The sequence below is a fragment of the Manacus candei genome, unplaced genomic scaffold, assembly GCF_025592945.1.
Source record: "Manacus candei isolate 608988 ecotype Guabito, Panama unplaced genomic scaffold, ASM2559294v1 h1tg000028l, whole genome shotgun sequence".
NCBI classification, from domain to species: Eukaryota; Metazoa; Chordata; class Aves; order Passeriformes; family Pipridae; genus Manacus; species Manacus candei.
Window position 1 is genome coordinate 43,276,330 of NW_026138076.1, and position 19,606 is coordinate 43,295,935.

Here is a 19,606-nt window from a genome sequence, read left to right on the forward strand (position 1 = left end):
GGGTGGATGTGGGAGGCTATACTGTGTGCAAAGCTGGAGGAAGGATTAAATGGCTCTCAGTTGTGCAGGCTACTAAAGAAACAGTGGCCTTTGGCCAGGGCTGATACACCACAGCCTTGGAGCCAAGCTGGAACACCCTGGAGCAATGGAGAGCAAAGAGGGCTTTCCTGTACTGGGCTGTAAGAGCAGTCCTCTCACTCTTCCTTGCCCTGGCTGAAGGTCACGGGTACACAGTGTTTCTCTTGCTAGTTGTTCCTCAGGTTTGCAAAGTGCTTATGTGAAAGAAGGAGCTGAGTGACTATGCAAACAGGGAGAAAAATGAAATGTACTCTGTATCTTCTCTTGGCTGCAGTGGGACTGTGATGTCAGTGCCCGCTGCCTTTAGTGGAGCTTAGTGATTTTAGTGGAAGCACCCAAAATTTACACTGCTGCAATGACCTGAATCAAAGGTCTTGGGAAGCAAACTAGAGGAGGCTGGAAACATGGGAGTGGAGAACAGGAGGGAAGAGGAGGAAAGAAGAAAATACAAATGGAAAAAGAGCCAAAGAGCAATGAGGAAGATGGGAACATGCACTGGTAGGAGAAACATAGCCAGGCAAAGGGGAAGAGGGAAATTTGGGTTAAAAATGCTCTTGTTTGAAAGGGATATCTATGGAATGATCTCTGTGTTTCCTCCCTTCTGCTACAGCTGTCTGTATTCCTGGTCAGGTGAGGTGCTGCTTTCTAATCCAGCTGGATACCACATTCCTTCTTTCTTTGGAGGAGGATGGAATACAAACCTTACTCGTGCCTGTCATGATGTTTGGTCAGCTCTGATCAAAGAGATGGACACACATTCATGCAATAAAGCTCTTTAAAAGATTTTGGCAACTCAATAGCTTGTTAAACCCCAATTTGAGCAAAGCTGCCCAACTTGGCACCAAACCATAGAAAAAAACTTTGTCATTCAGGTCTCATGATATGTTGTGAGAGTCTTTGGCAGAGGAGTTGAATTAGGCTGCTGGAAGCCCGAAACTTCCTAAACCACAGCAGCATGAATGGGTGTTTGTGGCATGAGGCATGAGCCTTCAGACCATGGCAACAATCCTAAACTTAAGGAAATGATTATCTGGAAACTGATAATGCCAGTGTTCCTTCTCCAGTGCCAATCAAGATGAAGACCCACAGAAGTCAGTCCACTTACCCTGAAATGCAGATAAGTGAAAACAAAATCCTTACAGGCATTGTTCTTTATACATGTGAATGCAGCCTTAATGCTCCAGATGGCAAATAAATACCTGAGTAATATTGGGGCGTGGGGAAGCTGCCATGTACTTTTGAGGAAGCTGAAGCCTCAAGTAGTGGTCTGGGTTTTTTAATGTATGTAACTTGATCTTGTGCAGAATTTTACTTGCCTTGGACTCAGTGTAGCTGTCACACTCCATTGGCACTGGAAGCAATATGCTATAAAAGATGAGGAAAAGAGCAGTGAACAGACCAAAATAAGGATAACCATTTTGCTTAGCACCTTCATTCATCAAAGATTTAAACAAATTTCATTTATTCTATTAGTTCTGTCATAGCCATGCCTGCTCATGTTACTCCTGTTCCAGTCAGTGTTTTTGTTATAGCTGCTCCTAGTGCTAGTTCATAATCTCAGCTTGAAAATGCATAATGGGCTAAGATTCAGCATACAACATCAGCCCAAGCATTACAATGTCACTTTTCTTCCTTTGGCTGGGATTTGATTTTCCTTTAGTTTGGGTTTTCTTGTTGTTTTGTGTTTCATTTCTTTCCCATGTGTTTCATATATATAAGAAAAATATAGGTTTGAGGTTTTCTAAGAGAAGGGAAAGTAACTATTAAAGCACTAGTTGGATGTTTGCATGAGTTTTATATATTTGGAAAATATTAGGAGTCATACTGATGCTTTCAGTTACTACATATTGCTACTAAAAAGTTTGTACAACATTTTAAAAAATAGATAAAATCACGGCTGTTTTGTTTTAGCTTTATGATAATGTTACTGACACAAGCATTTGTGACTATACCATGCGGATCTCTGTCATGAAATATTTTCTGAGAGAGTTGCAGACTGGCTGAGTTGGAATTAAAAAATCAGAAAGTGCCTATTGAGGCAACAGGGCTTTTTCAATTTCCATTGAACTATTCCTTACATGCAAAAATGATTATTATTTCTTCTTTTCCCCAGTTAGCATTTCCTGGTAAATAACAGGAACTTTAATTGCACATTTAGTAGCTTACAGGAACCTATTGTTGTGACATGTATTTAAACAAGCTGTGAATTAAGAACCTCTTTCCACCCAGTGATCTAATTATATTGTCACACTAATTATAGTATTTTGTATTTATATTTGACAACTTTAATTTTCTTTTCCTAGTTTACTGAAATAGCTTTTCTCTAGAGAATTTACCTTTTAGGCTGGAATTTCTTATCTTTTCTTTCAGAAAACGTACAGTAATCTAAAACGTGTCTCAGTCACTTTGGGTCCAATCTGTTCATGTCTCTGCCATTAGTTTTCTGTGTGATCTTAGGCTGGTCATTGTAGTGTTTCTGACTCTCTGTAGGAGCCCCGTTCAGCTTAGTAAAGTGGTTTTGGATCTGTGGATGAAATTGCACTACCAAAACACCAGGTACCGTCTTACACACATAAATATAGCAAGTTCATAACTTGAGACTCTCATATATTTTTCTGAGGTTAGATAATGGGAAAGGACCCACAAGGGTCAAGTTGAGACTTGGAAACAGGCAATAAAACCTTTATCTGTTTGAAAAAAAACAGAATGATGGGCATATGAAGTAAATTATGTGTCTTGGTATAATGAAAATGCCCATTTAATTTCTATCCAAATACTATCTATTCCCAAGCCCCAGAAATTACTGTTAATAATAAACACCCCTATGGTGTGATAGGTTCATGATGTTTTGAAGGTAATTATAATACTGAAATTAAGCATGCAAACCCTTATTTATTTGATTTGGTCATTCCCTGGAAATATCCCCATAAGTAAAGGCTACTAGCATGGGGATGAGATTTTTAGTGGTGTAATGTGATGAAGCTAATAAAAATAGTTACAAGAAATGGTGCTGTGGAAACATGAAGATTTCAGCAAGCCTAGTCATGTGTCAGCAATAGTGGGGCACTAGTCAAGTGGGAATATTCAACAAATAAGCTGTTTGCTCACATAGAGGGGAGGCAACTTTCACAAAGGGAAACCTGAAAGGGTGTTGAGGACGGGAATCTATCCAATATATAAAGAAAAGTTAACATGAATGTGGCAACTTTGGCTGAAACATCTGCTAATGGGGAAATGGAGGGGCATGTGGCACAAAGCTCAGCTTTTTGCCACTGCTGAGAAAGGAGACAAGGCAAGGCCAGGTTGGATGGGGATTTGAGCAACCTGGTCTAGTGGAAGGTTGTCCCCTTGGCAGGGGTTTTGGAACTGTATAGTCTTTAAGGTCTCTTCCAACCCAAACTGTTCTGTCATTCTATGGGACATTCAGATGAGCTCTGTGGAAGTGGTGTTTAGTCTGCTTCACTGCAAGGTTGATGCTGGCAGAAAATTCCGAGAATGACGTTTAGGATGAGGGAGAAAATAAGGTATGTTCTCAGGAGGCTCCTGAGGAATTCCAGCTACTCTTGTTGGTGACGATGCAAATATCTGGTCAGGCAAGACAGAGCTGGTTGCAGGTTTTGCCCACACCTGCACTTTGTGGAGCATGGTAGCAAAAGTTCCAAGATTTAAACAGATAATTTTGAACAATACAGTGTTCAAAGTAAACCTAATCGGTTTCATTACTGGAAAACTGAATGACATTTAATTTTACTTATCATATCATCAAGCAGGAAGATTATGCATGGAGTTATCTAAAAAAATTAGCACTGTGAAGTGCAAATTCAAGCTCTGAGGAAAAATGGCCCATCTTTAGCTCTCAACACTCACTTCCTTCTGCATCTGCCAGCTTCGTACTGCAGCTGCTGCCTAACTCTTCCCAGGCATGAGCACTTCTTATTGCTCACTCAGTTCACTAAACCTTTTCTCTCTTGTGCTCTCTCTCTTCTGAAACACACAGGTAGAGCAGAGATGTGAGCACTCACCTGCAGAATGCATGAATCAGTCAAAGCAGGGAAGGCTGTCATTTGGGTGCTCACCAGCTGGCAGGGAGTGTGCCAGGAAAACATGACCCTTCTCCAGTGGTGAACAGACTGAAGAAAGGTCACAAGCAGGAGTCAGGCAGGTTGGATGGAGGACAGTCATGCAAACACAAAACAGCACAATGTGAGGAAGTAGTAAATAAGCAGTAGGGAACTATGCTCAGCAACTGAACAGTCACGCTATAGCAGAATGTGTTGTGTGTGAAGCCTGCAGCAGCAGTTTGACAACTATTAGCATAGTTAGAAAAGATCTTTTATGGCATTCCCTACTCCTCCCTTTCCGCCACAGAACTTTCTCTGCTGTGTATTTTTTGTGTTCATGTTCTTGCTGGTTTAGGTTGGATTTTTTAATATATCAAACTTCTGAGTCTTCATTTGGTTTCTTTTGGGTTTCTTTCTTTTTTTGGTGAAATGTCAAGGTAACATAAAATGCTTTGCTTTTATCTGGAGCTCAAAGACAGAGCTAAGTGTCTGTCTCCTGTTTTTCTGCCTGCAGGGATTCCCATGCTGAAGATTGTATTTGCAGGTTATGAGCACCTGTCCTTAATTTCTGTCCCCTTGCTCATCTATCATCCTGCTCAGATTCTTCTTGGCAGCCTGTTGGTACCAACGATAAAATCCTGGATGGTTTCTAGGCAAAAGGTAAGAATTCCTGGATTTCATTTATAATGGAAATTGTACTGTGGGGAAAAAAAAATACCTGAACACAAGTCCTAAGCTCCTCAGGTTCCTTCTTGGTGAAGGGATTTTTCTGTTTCTTTGCTTCCCCTATGACAGTGATAGTCAGAGCAGTATCAAATTAAAAGTGCTGAACTTTATTCCCCTTTGAAAAGGGGGCTGAAAATACTCTGAAAAAATTCAAAGCTTGAAGTTAGACCTCTATACTTAATTCAAATTAAAAATTCATGCAAATTATGAATTCAGAATATGCCCCATAAAAATGGATCCACCTTGAGCTAATTGTCACAGCTTTAGATCTCCTTTATGGAGAAGTGACAAAGAGGTGTCCACTGTAATGAGAGCTGGGCAAATCAGATAAAATGAGGGCACTTTCTGAACTGGATTGAAGTAGGATGAAAACACCTTTTAACTTGGGTCACCCTTTTGCAATAGCAAGAAGTCTACAGCAGTCTAGTGCATCACATTTCATGCCAAAATTATGACATGGGATAGCTTGTAGGATTATAGGCTATAACCTAGAGGGTTTGGCACCAACATCACTGATTCAAATTATGCTTATTTCAGTACAAATTGAAGGCATTGATATCTGAAAGCCATTCTGTGATTTATATGAAATAATTGCAGTGGTTTTAGTTGGATTCTCAGAATAGTAGTAACCACCTTGCAAAAAGCTAGTCCATGGAATAGATTTTAATGCTGTCTTTTTAATGTTCCGAGTTAATAAAGATCAAGCCGTGGCAACTGAAGCAGCCTTGACAGCCAGTTTCGGTGATGCTTCATAGTGTGGGAAGCCCAGCTTCACCAGTACCCCACATTCTCCACTTACCAGTGTAGAAATTTTATTTATAACTCTCATATTTCCAATTTTCAGCAAAACCCAACAGGCTGTCATTTTACTAGCTTCACTCCACTAAAGTAACCTTGCTAATCTGAATGCTAAAATTCTAAAAGTCAGTGATTTTCATGTGTTAACTGAACTGTACAAAGCAGGAAAACTCAGTTTTCAGGAACTGAGTTCAGAAATCAGACCTTTTTTTAGATATACTGATCTTAGCCTCCAAAAATGGAAATTTGAGAGTCAAATATCATTTATCCAACCGTCTGAAAGTCATGGGTTTTCTTTTAATCAGAAATTATCAGGAGGCATTTCAGGTTGTATAAAGAAAATTCCATGCTATTCCTGCAGAAAGATAACCTAAAGTTGATTCAATGACAGAACAATCCCTGCAATGATGACTTCTCTTCAGCATGTCACTGCTCTCTACTGCCAAAACCAGGAGTGGAGCTGGAGTTCATCCAGACCTCCCTGATCCTCAGGGCAGTAATGGCCTTTAGGGGCTGCTGTCAGCTGCTGCAAGTTAAAACAGCCTTTAAACAGAGCATCAGAACAGTCAACTAGCACTGGAGAGATTTACAGTTCACCACAGTTCTTATTCATTAAGCATCAAATAAACCTCCTTTGCTAATCAGACTGTAATGCTACTGTAGAACCACTTTGGGGGATTGTTGTTCTGTTGCAGCAGTTTCTTCAGTTGGTCTTCTGTATTATTCACAAATGTTATTTTAATTACTCTTTGAAAAAAATCAATGAGGTTGGGTCTGGTACAGTTGCAATAAGTATAATAGAAGTGAATGTTTTGACTGGATAATGGTCTCCCGCTTTGAAAATAAACATGTCATCATCACCCTTGATGTTTATTTTCTACAAACACCTTGGCTTCATTTTGGCATCTCTCTTGCAGGGGGAGACGGTTATCCAGTCACAGTACTCAACTGCAGTGACATTCTTACTTAATTACGATAGTACATGTGATCTGGTTGTATGAAATTGAATTTAAATATTTAGAAGTTCATCTACACTAAGGTATTTCTAGTTTGTAAATATGGCAGCAGAATCTGCCAAACTACAAAGTTAAAAAATTGTTTCCCCAAACAAAATGTGGAATGATGTCTCTCTCCAAAGTCTCTTGCTGAATAATATCCAAAAGACTAATCTCAAGTGGCTGGATTTCACAATAGTTAAATGCTGGTTTTTCTGAGGGGAATATAGCCTATTTATTTTTAAAGGTTTGGATTTTTTTTTAAGGGTTTACATTTTACTGGAGTGATTTTCAAGCAGAGCTTACAAGCTTTGAATGCACAATATTAAAGGTTAATATCTACAATAAGAATCCCCATCAGACATCTCTCAGACTGAAAATTGCTTGTTTAGCCAACCCACTGGAGATGAGAAGTCTCGCCCTTGACAGACAAATGCCAGTTTGTCAGGGCTTTTCATCCAAAAGACTTAAGGAAAATGGAGGTCCTAAATTTTAGGAATTTGCAGATGTCAGTGATTTCCCTCTCACTCAGGCCAATTCATCCTGCACAAGAAAGCACCAAGTTTTTTTGTTGCAGAGCACACCAACAGTCAGCATCCTTCAGAGTGACCACATTGGTATACAGGAGCAGCTGAAAACCTAACACCTTTTAAGCCTGTCACATTTCTCTCCTAAGTTAGAGAGGCTGCTTCCTCCAAACTGGAAGCATGATCATCTGTCATTGAGTTGAACTTCTGTCTCACACTGAATAAATAGCTTAGCTACCGCAGTTAGCCAACTCTGTGGGGAAAACAGAGCTGGACCCTGCCATCAAATAAAGGCATGGGGTTTTTCTCTTCTTCAGCAGCACTAGACTACAGCTACAAAATCATCAGGTGTCCCCTGGCATAAGATCACCTCAGGACTGGTGGATCTTGGCTTATTCCTCAGGAAGGAAGGTATAAACGTCGAGGTGCATGGCGTCCACCACTGCAACAGTGACTATCCTTTCAGCAGGCTTCGAGCCATGTGGAAGGAAGCCAGGGAACACAAAGGTGTTGGCAGAAATTTTCTTTGCACACTTTCCCTAAACGGGTCAGAAGCTCTGTGCTGCAAGTAGTTTGAGTGGGCTCCAAATAGTTGCTTTCTAAAAGGCATCTGAGACCCATCTCCTCTTCCATCTCTGGTGCTATAGGCATAGCCCTTGTGGTTCCTCTCTGAAGGCTGTCTGAGTATGTGGAGGTTGGGATGGGCTATCAGAGACAGAAACATCATCACAGACCCCAGAGTGGCCTGTCAGCTCCGTGCTGACTCCTCTCTCAGCCTCCCAGAAGCACATGCAGCATTTCGTTGCCCCTTATAAATGAAAATCTTCTCTTGTGCTGTTGGTTGTCTTCTAAAAATATAAAGAGTGACTGTTTTGTTTGCTGTTCACAGGCACTGAAGTTAACCAGGCAGCCCAAAGCACCCGTGAAGGTATAATTGTGGAGATGGCCTGTGTCACAGTGAATGTATATATGTACTATACTGTACACATGGACAATTGAGACAACTGGGTTTTGTGAATGTTGCTTCAGTGCATATTTTATTTTTATATATATATATATATATATATATTAAAAGATACCTGTTAAGTGCCTTACAGATGCATTTTTGGCAAAAGCATTGTTTCCAGAAGCCACTGCGTTGGTTACTGCAAGAGGTTGTACAGTATTTTGGAGTCTTTAGTTTTTTATTTTTCTAACCAAGTGAATGGTCATGACTGACAGCTGTTTCTTCTGTTGCCCCTGCTGTGAAGCCAAGGTGCACCAGCTGTAAGTCTCTGTTTTAAACTAGCCAAAATGACCAGAAGCCTATCCTACTGCTGGCTTACCATGGGGAAGAGCTTTCTGAAGGTTTTTTTCTGAGATTGACTTGAATTTCTGTGTGACTCTGTTACACTCCCTAGTCATATGACTGTGACATGCCTTTTTCTTCTGAGTTTGTGTATACTCAGCATGGGGCCATCCATTGGATAGAAGCTGAGAAGCATGAATCATTTGCATTTGTTGACACAGTTGTCTAGACATTCCTTCAAAGTTAATGGTTTCTCAAGAAAATTCTTTTAATTCCATTGTATGATATTGTGCCATTGTATGTCTTAAATGCCTCATAAGCTTCTTCAAAGAAATGGTCTGGTGCTTGGGATCTGAGTGAAGTATTTGTGTTTGCAGCTAGGAGATCTTTTTGTAATTTATCCCTGAAGAAAACAAATTTTTTGTTTCCTTTTTTTCCTTTTCCTTCCCCTGGTACAATGCATGGAGACCTGCAGTGACAGAATTTAGGATGCTAATATTGAAACAGAGCCTTTATTGTAGTATGCCAAGCTATGTTTTCTTTATTGCTGCATTGGTAATGAATAATACCTTGTGAGGACAAGAAACTTGACAATTTTTTTTTTTGGTAATTAAAAGGATCCTTAGAGTAACAGAAATGCTATCTTAGCTCATTTGACAATCAACCACAACTTTTTAAAAATTATATTACTCTTTTTAATAAACTTATATAACAAAAGAATACGAAATACTATTTATAAGAGAAGTGTTGAAGAGAAAGGAACCCAGGCATGTATTTAAACATATAACCAGCAATGCCTCTTGTCTGGATAGATTTCAGAAACGTACATAGTCCAGACCGGGAGCTGTACCCATGTGCAAAAAGTGTGCTGGCAATGGTGCATTAAAGTATTAAAAGTAATTAAAGAAATAGGTCAAACTTGGATCAATATAAATGCAAAAGTTCCACGTGTGTCATGGTTAACACTGCAGCTAATGGTGCAACTGAGTGCAAACACCTTGGAGCAGATCTTTAGCAAATATAAATTACTGTAGCTCTGATACGGCTGAAGCCGCTTACACAAGCTAAAGATCTTTTGTGTGACAATAGGCATGTGAAATTCATATCCTTTTGCCTTAGTGAAAAAATATTGTGCTTGGTTTACCCAGTCTGTTATTTCTAGTCTGTTATTCCTGTGAAAAACAGGAAAGTAATCTGGTACCAATCCTCGGTGCTTTACCAGACGGTCAGTCTGTGTTGCCGTCTGTGTGAGAATCTACGGGGTGTGCTGACAGCATCACCCTGTTCAGAATTGTCATCACCAGTAAAACGACCATGTGACAAAGGTGTGGGAGGTGGCAGCATGTGGAATTCTTTCATTCCCTGGAGGGGGATCGAACTCTCCCCGCTGAGCAGGCAAGAGGGCTGAGGGACGCTGTCCAGCGCCCATGTCCCCCAGGGCTGTGCTCTCTGCTCACTGGTCAGTGATGAGATGGGCAGTGGGCAGTGAGCTTGTGGATTTGATCAGTGCATTCCTAGATAGCACAGGCAGATCCACCTCTGGGGAGCTGGAGAGAATAGCATGCATGTACTTGGGCCAAATTGAAGGTTCCCCTTCCCTAAGCATGTTAAGTGGTTACTGGCTCCATATGGGAAAAAATTCCTTTGGGCTTAAAAACCCTGCTTGCAGCAGGGGTCTGCTTCCAGACTCAGGACAGTTTCCTTTTGTTCTGTTTCCATAAACCTGAATTTCCAGAGTATATAAAGATTCAATCCCAGTCCCACTGAAACTGATGATTCTTTCTGTTGGTTATGAAAGGCAGAACAACAGGCCCAGAAAGAGTGTTCACTTCTTCAAAATATATGGGAAGAGTTCAAGCAGACAGTAACTGACTGTGGCTGTGTCAATGCTGAATAGTCAGAACACTGCAGGTACCCCTACTGAGCTACCTCTGCGTACTGAATCTCTGACTTTCAGTACATCCAACAACTTGCTTATTTTCCACTGAACACATCCTTTGTTTTTTGTTAATTTTTTTTCCACATTTAAGAATATTTCAAACTGTTTTGTGGTGTAGCTTTGTTGGAGTCTTTACAAAGTCCTTTTTGATTGCTCGGAGCAGCCTGAATATTGTGTATGAGCGTTGGAGGTGTTGGTCTAAAGGGAATATAAAGCAAAACTGAAATATGTATTTTAAATCCATACTTAAACTTAATTATGCACATGAATTTTGTTATGTTTAAAGACTGTTGAGATGTTTGTTTTATGACTTGTTATATGTCTTTAATAAACAGAATGGTTTTGAATTTAATTTTGTTAATAGGAAAACAAGATAAAATTACTGATCCTCTAGGTCAAATTTTACCTCTGTTATCTATGTTTCATTCTGTTCTGGGTGAGCTTTTAAACTGTTGGCTTGTTTAAAAAAAAAAATCCATGAACTGTATGGAAATATTTTATGAACTTGGGGAAAGAAAGTCCTCAGAATATTGCCAGTTGTCATCAACTGAAAATTAATTCATTGAACCCAAACAATTTTTCAGGAAAGAATTAGAACAGTTCTGAAGTATTTTCCACTTCTTGGCTTTAAATTTAATCATTATTAAACATAATCAGGCAAAACGAGAGCTTTGCCCATGTTAAAACATGAGGATTTTCTTGAGCATCAACATTTCTTATTTCTGCATCTCTACAATCCCATCTAATGATAGCAGAGGTAAAAAAACCCACCCAAACAAGAAAACAGCACTTCAGAGGTCACAGGGAATGTTAGCACTTTGTGTTGAGTTACTCAAACATGTTATTTCCCTCTTTTGTGCGCTAAATTGAAAAGCTTTTGGTGACTCCAGTAATTTATCTTACCAAGATAAATAATTTTTAATGTACTTAAAATCAAAAGTGTGGCTGTGTTTTTTCTTATAGATCCCCTAGTTAGTGTGAATAAGTTATATGACAGAAAGGCAGTCTCAGCAGAAGCTGCACAGTTGTGCTTGTTCGCAGAGCAGAAGGAGAGTAATCCAGCAGCTTGGTTTTACAGAAGTAGTCCCCTATGTTACTCTGGCAGTCAGGGAAAAAAGGAGCTGTTAGTTTTATTTGTGTACGGTTTTCTGTGGAAATATCTTGACAGCAGGAGGTTAGAAGGCAAGATGAAATATGGTCTGTCTGCAAGCACATTGATTTATGTGCAAGTGCATACGTGCATAAGAGATGAGCAGTTATATATGTAGAAATGACTAGAAAGGACCAAGTCCCTGGTATACATTTTTTTGCAAGACTGCATATGGAGAAAGAGCTACTTTTTTTTGATGTTATTCTGCCATTAAAAGTAAAATTTCAGACACTGAATTGTGTTTTGTGTTGAATCATAATCTCATACAGAAGCTTTACCGCAGACAATCGCAGCTTTGTATTTGTAAACTAGACTATTTTGCACTTAAATAGATGTTAATGCGTTTGGGAATTACAGCACAGTAAAGGGCTAAATCATAGTTTCTCCATTTCGTTATAATCCAAAAGCATTTTTATTACTATTATTATAAAGTGCCAGAAACACAGGCAGTCCCTCGCAAACACGTTAAATAGACAAGAGACTAAATTCTGCCCTTGGTTACACTTGTACATCTCCAGTGCAAGGTTGTTAAGCTGCAGAGCCGTCTCCCCAGGGAAGCTGTTTGAAGAGCCCTGCCATTGTTCTAACAAAGCTCAGGGATGATGTAGCACATGATGAGAGTAAATGAAGAGTACTTTACTTTAGATTTGGTGGCCTGCCCTCTCTGGCATCTTGCAGACTGAATCTCTATTTCTGGCTGCGTATTTCCATGGATAGCCCCGATCTCCCAAGCATCCTGTCAGGACAGTGTCAGACAAGGGATTTTGTCTCCTCTTTGCCATTTTCTTGCTTCAACCACGTTATCCCTTGTGATAATTAGACCATGCCTTCTTTGAGGAGGCATTTTGATTTCAACTCTTCAAAGTTTACATGAATGGTTCCTGTAAAATTCTCTCATTCAACAGAGGGCACCCTGCAGGATGGTAAGTAATCTTCTGCAGTCACATGGACTAGGACTTACCAATGGCTTTAGCTGTGAAGAACAAGAGAAAGCAATGCTGAGAAGTGCAGATGTGAGATGTTGCTCCAGGCAGGTCTGCTTCCTGCTGGATTTTAGGTGTAGCAGAGGTCATGGAAGCAGCCTCTGAATTGTTCTCTTGAGAGAAGGATGGAGAGTGAGGTCTTCAGTGAGAAGTGAAATCAAATTTGTTGGTGATCAAAAGGATAAGAGAGATGCATGTGTTGGAAACAACTGGTGCCAATGAGGTCTCTCGGCTCCTCCCCTAAGCAAATTGCAGTCTTGGTGGAATATCAGCTTCTCAGTCCATCAAATTGCAGTAATCAAGTCTGGAGCTGATCGGAGCATGAGTCACCACTTAATTTGCTCATCAGTGGAGGCCAAGTTTTCAAAATGCTTTTAGATGCATTTCCACAGAGATTTCTGCGAGCCGGTGACCTATAGAGTGACAAGAAAATTAGCAATAGCTGCTGCTGAATCAGCCTGTGCTCCCTGCCACTTACCCTACTGACCACAGTTTTGGGCAGGGAGGGAAGGTAAATCAAAGGCCTTCAGAATTGCTATGCAGAAAAGAGCCCTGCTGAGCTGATCCCAACACCTGGATTTGTTGAGAAACAAAATAACCTGTGAATTTTTAAACTATCTGGTAGGTTCAAATGAACCCTGACTGTGTAGCTTGCCCCGCAGAAGCAGGCATGAGATTAGAAATTGGTTGTGATCCCTGCTCAGAGAGGCAGCCAACACCCAGCAGCTGTAGCACACAGAAGAGGCCACACATCTCCTGAGGATCCTGTGCTGGTGCGTATTTATTGCCCACTCTTTATCTGTGTTCAAAATTGCTGCATGGTGCAACCATTTTTCACCCAGTTAGGAAGAAGGAAAAAAGCCTCTGGGTGGTCTCCTCTGTGAGTGGGCACCATCTAATATAATAGTCACAAAATCAAAGTGTTGCAGATGTTCGCATGGTGGGGTTGGTTCATCTCTGTAAGAGAAAACTTAATATTTGTGGTCAGTTTTCTTATGAAGCGATTCAAAATTCTAAGGGAAATCAGCTGCCTTGAAAGGGAAGAAAATGGCCTTCCTTGAAGGAAAGACAATTTCATTGATAGGATTAAAAAAATTATAGAGGTCATGTGAGAGCTGGCCTTTTGCCAAAATAAATGCAGGAAATAAAATTTGAGAGTCCTGTGACAATAACTGGGTATGAAATTCTATTGACGAAAGCTTTTGCAGTTCTGTGCTCCCGCTGTTTCTTAGCACCGTGACTGCAGTCCTTCCCTGTTGGTGTCCTTTGTCTGCTGCACTGCCCATCCCCAAGATGTTACAAAATTATTTTATTTCCTGGTGCCTTCCCTGTGTAGTTTTGCCACTTCTCGTCAGCACTGTTTGATGAAACACGTGATAAAATGTCTTTTTACCTATCATCAATCTAAATCCCCCCCACCTTTTTTTTAACTTCTCCCAGCTAGCTGTCCCTAACTGAACCTCCTTGTGTCTCACCAAGATGATGCTCTCATCTGCTCTCCGAGCTCTCTTAGAGACTCCATCCTGTAGCCAAGAAACCAGGGAAGCTTTCCAAGATGCTACTTGGGGAAGCAGAACTCGGCTTTTTGTGCTGACACTGAAGAACAGGAACTTTGCCCATGCAAATTATCGTTCCTGTGTTCTTCGTTAGGACTCGCAGCTCCCATGGAAGGAAACACCCGCATGCACATGGGCCTGCAGCTCACTGCTGTATCCACTGTAGTCACTGTCAGTCCTTTGGGCAATCCCATACAATTGTTGATACGTTTTGCCAAGTTCTCCAGCAAATTCTTGCTTGTTCCGTTTCACAGTATTGTTTTCAATTAGAGACATTTTGGGAGAACCTCTATTTTTCTGTATAAAAATTGCAAAAAACAAATTTTTTTAATCTATTTTAGGTCACTTTTTGTCTGAAAAATTAGCTGTAATTTCCAAATAGTGACTTAGCACTAAAAAAGATGCGTGTACTCTATTTGACTCATACATTCACTCTACCCCTTCCCCAAACCATACACTCTTTCAGGTACCTCACAGTGAGTTGCCTAAAGCCCTTTTTAGAAAACAGCTACAACATCTGTTTAGGTCCAGTTCTCTGATAAATAAAATATATCCCAGAGGCATAATAGCATACTAAAATAAGAGTATGACACAATTTCAGCCAGCTAATATGGTAACTCTCTTTGATGCAGCTCACGGAGTGTTAATGTGAGAAGCCTGTATCTTTCCAGCTCGACTGTCTGGGAGCATCACGCATGGATCTCTCCCTGAGCCGGAGCCAAATCCCACAGCGGCGTGAGCAGCAGCGTGGGAGCAGTGCCGTGCCACCCTATGCTCACAAACTCCCCACTTGCTGGCCTCTCCAAATGTAAAAACACAGTGGAATTGTGATACGTGAAATTTTGCCCGAGCCAGGGGAACAGAAGAGAAGTGTTGTGGTCTGCGGAGCCTGACTGTTATCATGTTTCTGTTCAGGTAACACGTATTTGTGACATGAAACATTAACATGTAACCTCTCTGATTACAAAGAGCATAAAGAGCTGTGTAGAGCTATACTATCACACATCAATGTTCCCAAATAATCCCATTTTAAGGATCTATTGGGACATTCTTCAAAAAACAAGTAAACTCAAATCTTGCTGGTATCAGTTTTTTGAAAGATTTTTAGATAGTTGTTTTTAAAGTAAGGCGCATAGTACATGTAGAAAAACTCTTTTCCATGTGTATCACAATGTATGTTAAGCCATTACTTTCTGTGCTCTATAATCTAATATTTTACAAATATTTAGGAATGTATTTTTTATCTAACACTCCACTTCCAATAGCAAACTGCTATTGCTTATCTGCTAACTCTCATCCCATTTGAATTTTTAGCTTTGGTAGATGTAAAAATATACTTCAGTGTATTGCCAGCAGCAGCTTTCTATGTTTAAAAAATAAATTTAATGAGAAATTTCAATATTTTCCAATACTAGTGAAAATAAAAATTAGTCTGTTAAGATGGCACAGTGGTATTCCTTGAAAAGCTGCTGCTTTGGATGTGCTTGGAATTTTTTGTCAGAAGCCCCAGTTTAGGAGTTTATTGTCTTAGTAACAAAATACTAGCTCTGAACAATCCCAGAAGCATAATACATTAGCAGAAGGAAAACAGTATTTATAGCCAATAATTCAGCTGTTATAAATTATGACTGTAAAGAAAGAGAAAAGTGGTCCTTTTTAAAACTTGCAGTCAGATTCTGGTTTCAGCGATGCTGAGTAAGGTAAGTAATGTTCTTTTGATTAACAGTCAAGCCTTGAGTGGTTTTTATTTAAAGAAGACTTTATTAAGCTTTTTTCTCAAATTCATCTTTTTTGTTCTGTTTTGAGCAGACTTCCACCTGAAGAAAACTCTCAATGACTTTTTAGCCTACATTAAATCCCCACTGACAAACAGATGAAAATTATTATTAATTTGCTCGAAAAAGAACTAATAGGCTTTGCCAAATAAATCATGCAGATCACTAAGTATGCTATTCATCTCTTCTGCAGATTATTGCTTAAAAGCCATGATAGTTGTCCTTTAAAAATCAAAAGTCAAATAAGTCCTTTGACTTGAAGTAAAAAATTTGGACTGATGGTTGTCTTGGGCCTGACTATTTTTTGGTTTTTTGCAGTTTGGAAAATGAGAGGGCTGGTGAGCACGGGTTCTTGGTGAGTGTGGATTCTTGGCTTCTAAGAGACTCGACCACACGTGGAGACTGGAGGTAACTGGTGTGTGTTAATGAATGGTTCAGTTATTTATCCCTGACCAGTATTACGGAGAGCCCCAAGTCTTCTGAGAAGCCAGAAACCACCAGCAGAGGTGGAAAGAGCAGAACTCTTTCACATCACCTTTGCCAGTGCGTGTCCATGTGTCTGTCTGTGTGTCACAGTCCAGCGCCCAGTCCAGGTCCTGAAGTATTCAAGTATCTTCCACAGTTTCAGTTCCTTCTGTTTTGAAAGTAGTAGATACTTTGTGCTCCTCTTGTCTTTCAAGAGTACCTTGTAGGTAATTATGTGATATTATTAGCTGTTTGTTGATTTGAGCTTAGTTGGTACAGTCACTTGTGATTCTGCAGCACATGCTTCATCATCTCTTTGGTTTTTTCCTAATTAATTGAAGAGTCTGATCACCCACTTCCAACTAGTTTTTAAGTACCCTCAATTATTTTTTTGTTTGGGAATTGATTTAGAGTGGGAACATGTGTCAGCTAACTGTGAGACATAATACCACAAAGCCGTATGAATTAACAAATACTAATATGTACTTAGCATCTATCCTAGATACCAGTGTTTATACAAACACACAAAGGATGCTGCTACAGGCTGAATTAGAAGCAGCAACAATGTAGTTTATCCAAGTCAATATTTCTCTAGTAAAATTCAGTTCAGCATGAGGCATATATCCCATTCAAACTGTTCAGCATCTTCACCAACAACAGGACTTTCTAGATGACCCTTATGCCAGTAGAAGTTGTGGTTCTACTACTCAATTAACATTCAGCGTGAGGTATTTCTCCAAATGCTTTGACCACATCCTTTTAATTTCTCCTGTTTGTCATTAAAATGACATATTATAAATTCGCCAAGTCATGCAAACCAGCACCATTTTGTTTCGTGGGCACACTGTAAATTTTCACAGGAAAAAATGTGTTTACAAGCACTAGGGCTTTTTTTTAACATTAATTGTTGTTATCTTTCAGTATCTTCCATCCATGAAGTTTAGCTACTTCTTAATATCAAAAATCCAGCTGTACAGGCACCAGAAAACAAACAAACAAAAAAAAAAAAAGTAGGAGAGAGGAGGAGGGGAGAAATCCGTTTGTGGCCTTTGGTGGTTTTTTTACTCAGAATATTGTACCTTCATAAATGATTAAATGTCTCTTACTTTTAAAATATATTGAGCTCTTATTTTTATGTGGATGGGTATTACAACACCAGAAATTCAACCTCTCACTGAGAAAAAAGGTGATCATAAGAATGGAAATACTATTCAGGCAAGTAAGACCAATGCAAATGCAAACCTTTTGCCAACTCCTTGAAAGAGATCTGAAGAAGTGTAAACACATGGGGCCTACATTTCCCAAAATAAGAAATGGTGACAGATGCTCAGCTGGCGCTGACACATCAGGTAACCATCACTCTGGGAGGACAGGTGCTGTCTGGAAACTATTCATTTTTGAAAAGATTGAAAAAAGAGCACTCAAACACTGAGGTGCCCAAAAATTAATTTGGTTTGCAACTACGGATTTTGCCTCTTTCTCAAGTCTCTCATTCTTTCTTCTTTGTGGCTTTTCTTCCTTGCTCTGTCTGAAACCAGAAAAAAGGGGCTAAAAAACCCAATGGGACTAGAATAATGGGTATATACACATATTAGTTGTATATTTCCTTATCAGTCAGCAGGTTAATTTTTAAATGCTGTTTTGATTACATCTTTTCTTTTCTTTGGTTAGTTGGTTAAAGGTTTTCCAGAGGTTTTTAAAATATACTTTACACACAGCAGAGAGACTGCGAGTGGAAAATGCAACTTTGATTCTGCCCTATTCTTCTGGCCACATACCAAAATGCTTCATTTTGCTCTGGTGAGAGAGGCAGTAGTGAAATGAAAACATGTTTTTCAGTGGAGAAAGCCATAGCTTTATTTCTAGTCCACATCTCCCAGCATTGGATCTTGTTATTTTTTTGGCCTCAGGAAGGCTGAAAGATGGCTGGAGATGGACTTAGAGCTCTGGGTAGCTGGATGGGCATTAAAAATGGCCAAGAATATCCTGGATGATGGAAAGAGAGGATTTTGCACCATATTTTTTGCAAATTTTGCCTAGCTCTGTACTTTCCAGCAGCAGAGTGTGTCTTATGCAGGCAGTCCATTGAAAAGCCTATGACGATTTGCCTTAACTTGCATAGTCTCCAAAATTCAAGCTGTAAATTACATGGAAAGTAGGATGCAACTAAGGTATCAAGAGATTGTGTTGTTTTCCAAGAGCTGTGTTGGAAGGCACACTGAAGCAGCTGGGAAGGGGATCTTTGACATTTTCATACTCTTTATCTTACTGTAGTGAAGAGCAGGGATTGCAAGTGGATTTATTCACGGGGACAATGTTATCAGTCTGTGGGACAGCCCTGCAGACTGAAAACTGCAGTAAGCTGTGGAAATTTCTGAGCTACCTTTAAACAAACAGCTTGGGTATCAGAAGCATCCTGGTGTGGCCACGTAGAGCTCAGTGCAGCCTAATTTCATCTGTTTAATTATGTGCAACAGGCATGGAAAGCAAAGCTAGATTTTGTCAGATATATCTCAATGCTTCTTAATAACGTGCTTTCATCAGTGTTTTGTCTATGCCTTGTTCTTTGTAAGAAGTACTTAGCAGTTGATAGTCCTTCAGAGAGAGTGCTGACTGCAGCTGAGGAGTAATCCTAGAGAGCAGTGAAACAGGTATCTTCCATTTTAGATACTCAGGCCCAAATGCCACATATACATGACTGAATGAACTTATACTCAGGTACTACATGATAGGACAAGTCAGTCAAATTTTCATACTTTAAAGAATAAAAGCAAAATTGTCCATCTTGTCAGTTAATTGATCTGTGCTTTCCTCTGCCCCAGGGCCTGTGGACCCTCATTCTGCAAGCAGCGCTGCCTACAAGAAAGCTGGAGAGGGACTTTTTATAAGGGTGAGTATTGATAAGACTCACCTATGAAGGGGGAATGGCTTTAAAGTGAAAGAGGGTAGGTTTAGATTAAATATTAGAAAGAAATTCTTTACTGTGAGGCACTGGAACAGGTTGCCCAGAGAAGTTGTGGATGCCCCATCCCTGGCATTGTTCAAGGCCAGATTGGACAGGGCTTTGAGCAACCTGGTCTAGTGCAAGGTGTTCCTGCCCATGGCAGGGGGGTTGGAACTGGGTGATCACTAAGGTCCCTTCCGACCAAAACCATGCTATGGTTCTGTGATTCTGTGTTGCTCCTGCTCCCTCCCCCATGCCAGAGGCCGCAGTGCCCAGAACATGGAACAGGCCGCTCTGTGACATCAGCCCCAGGGCCGCGAG

At 40.1% G+C, this 19,606-nt stretch overlaps 1 protein-coding gene and 1 long non-coding RNA gene across 3 annotated transcripts in view; one reads left to right on the top strand and one right to left on the bottom strand.

Moving 5' to 3' along the window:
* Positions 1-11,793, top strand: part of SLC10A7 (solute carrier family 10 member 7) — a 147,084-nt gene extending 135,291 nt beyond the window's left edge. For both annotated transcript variants that reach the window (XM_051790983.1, XM_051790982.1), the window contains 2 exons: positions 4,654-4,799; positions 8,075-11,793. In XM_051790983.1, the coding sequence (XP_051646943.1) occupies positions 4,654-4,799; positions 8,075-8,119 (191 nt within the window). In that variant the 3' untranslated portion in view covers positions 8,120-11,793. The remainder of the gene's footprint in view (positions 1-4,653; positions 4,800-8,074) is intronic.
* A 4,520-nt stretch (positions 11,794-16,313) lies between these two features.
* Positions 16,314-19,442, bottom strand: LOC127472559 (uncharacterized). The gene is made up of 3 exons (XR_007905051.1): positions 19,324-19,442; positions 19,098-19,208; positions 16,314-17,869 (listed from the first exon to the last, which is right to left on the bottom strand). It is a non-coding gene; the product is annotated as an uncharacterized LOC127472559 (long non-coding RNA).
* Between the last annotated feature and the right edge of the window lie 164 nt (positions 19,443-19,606).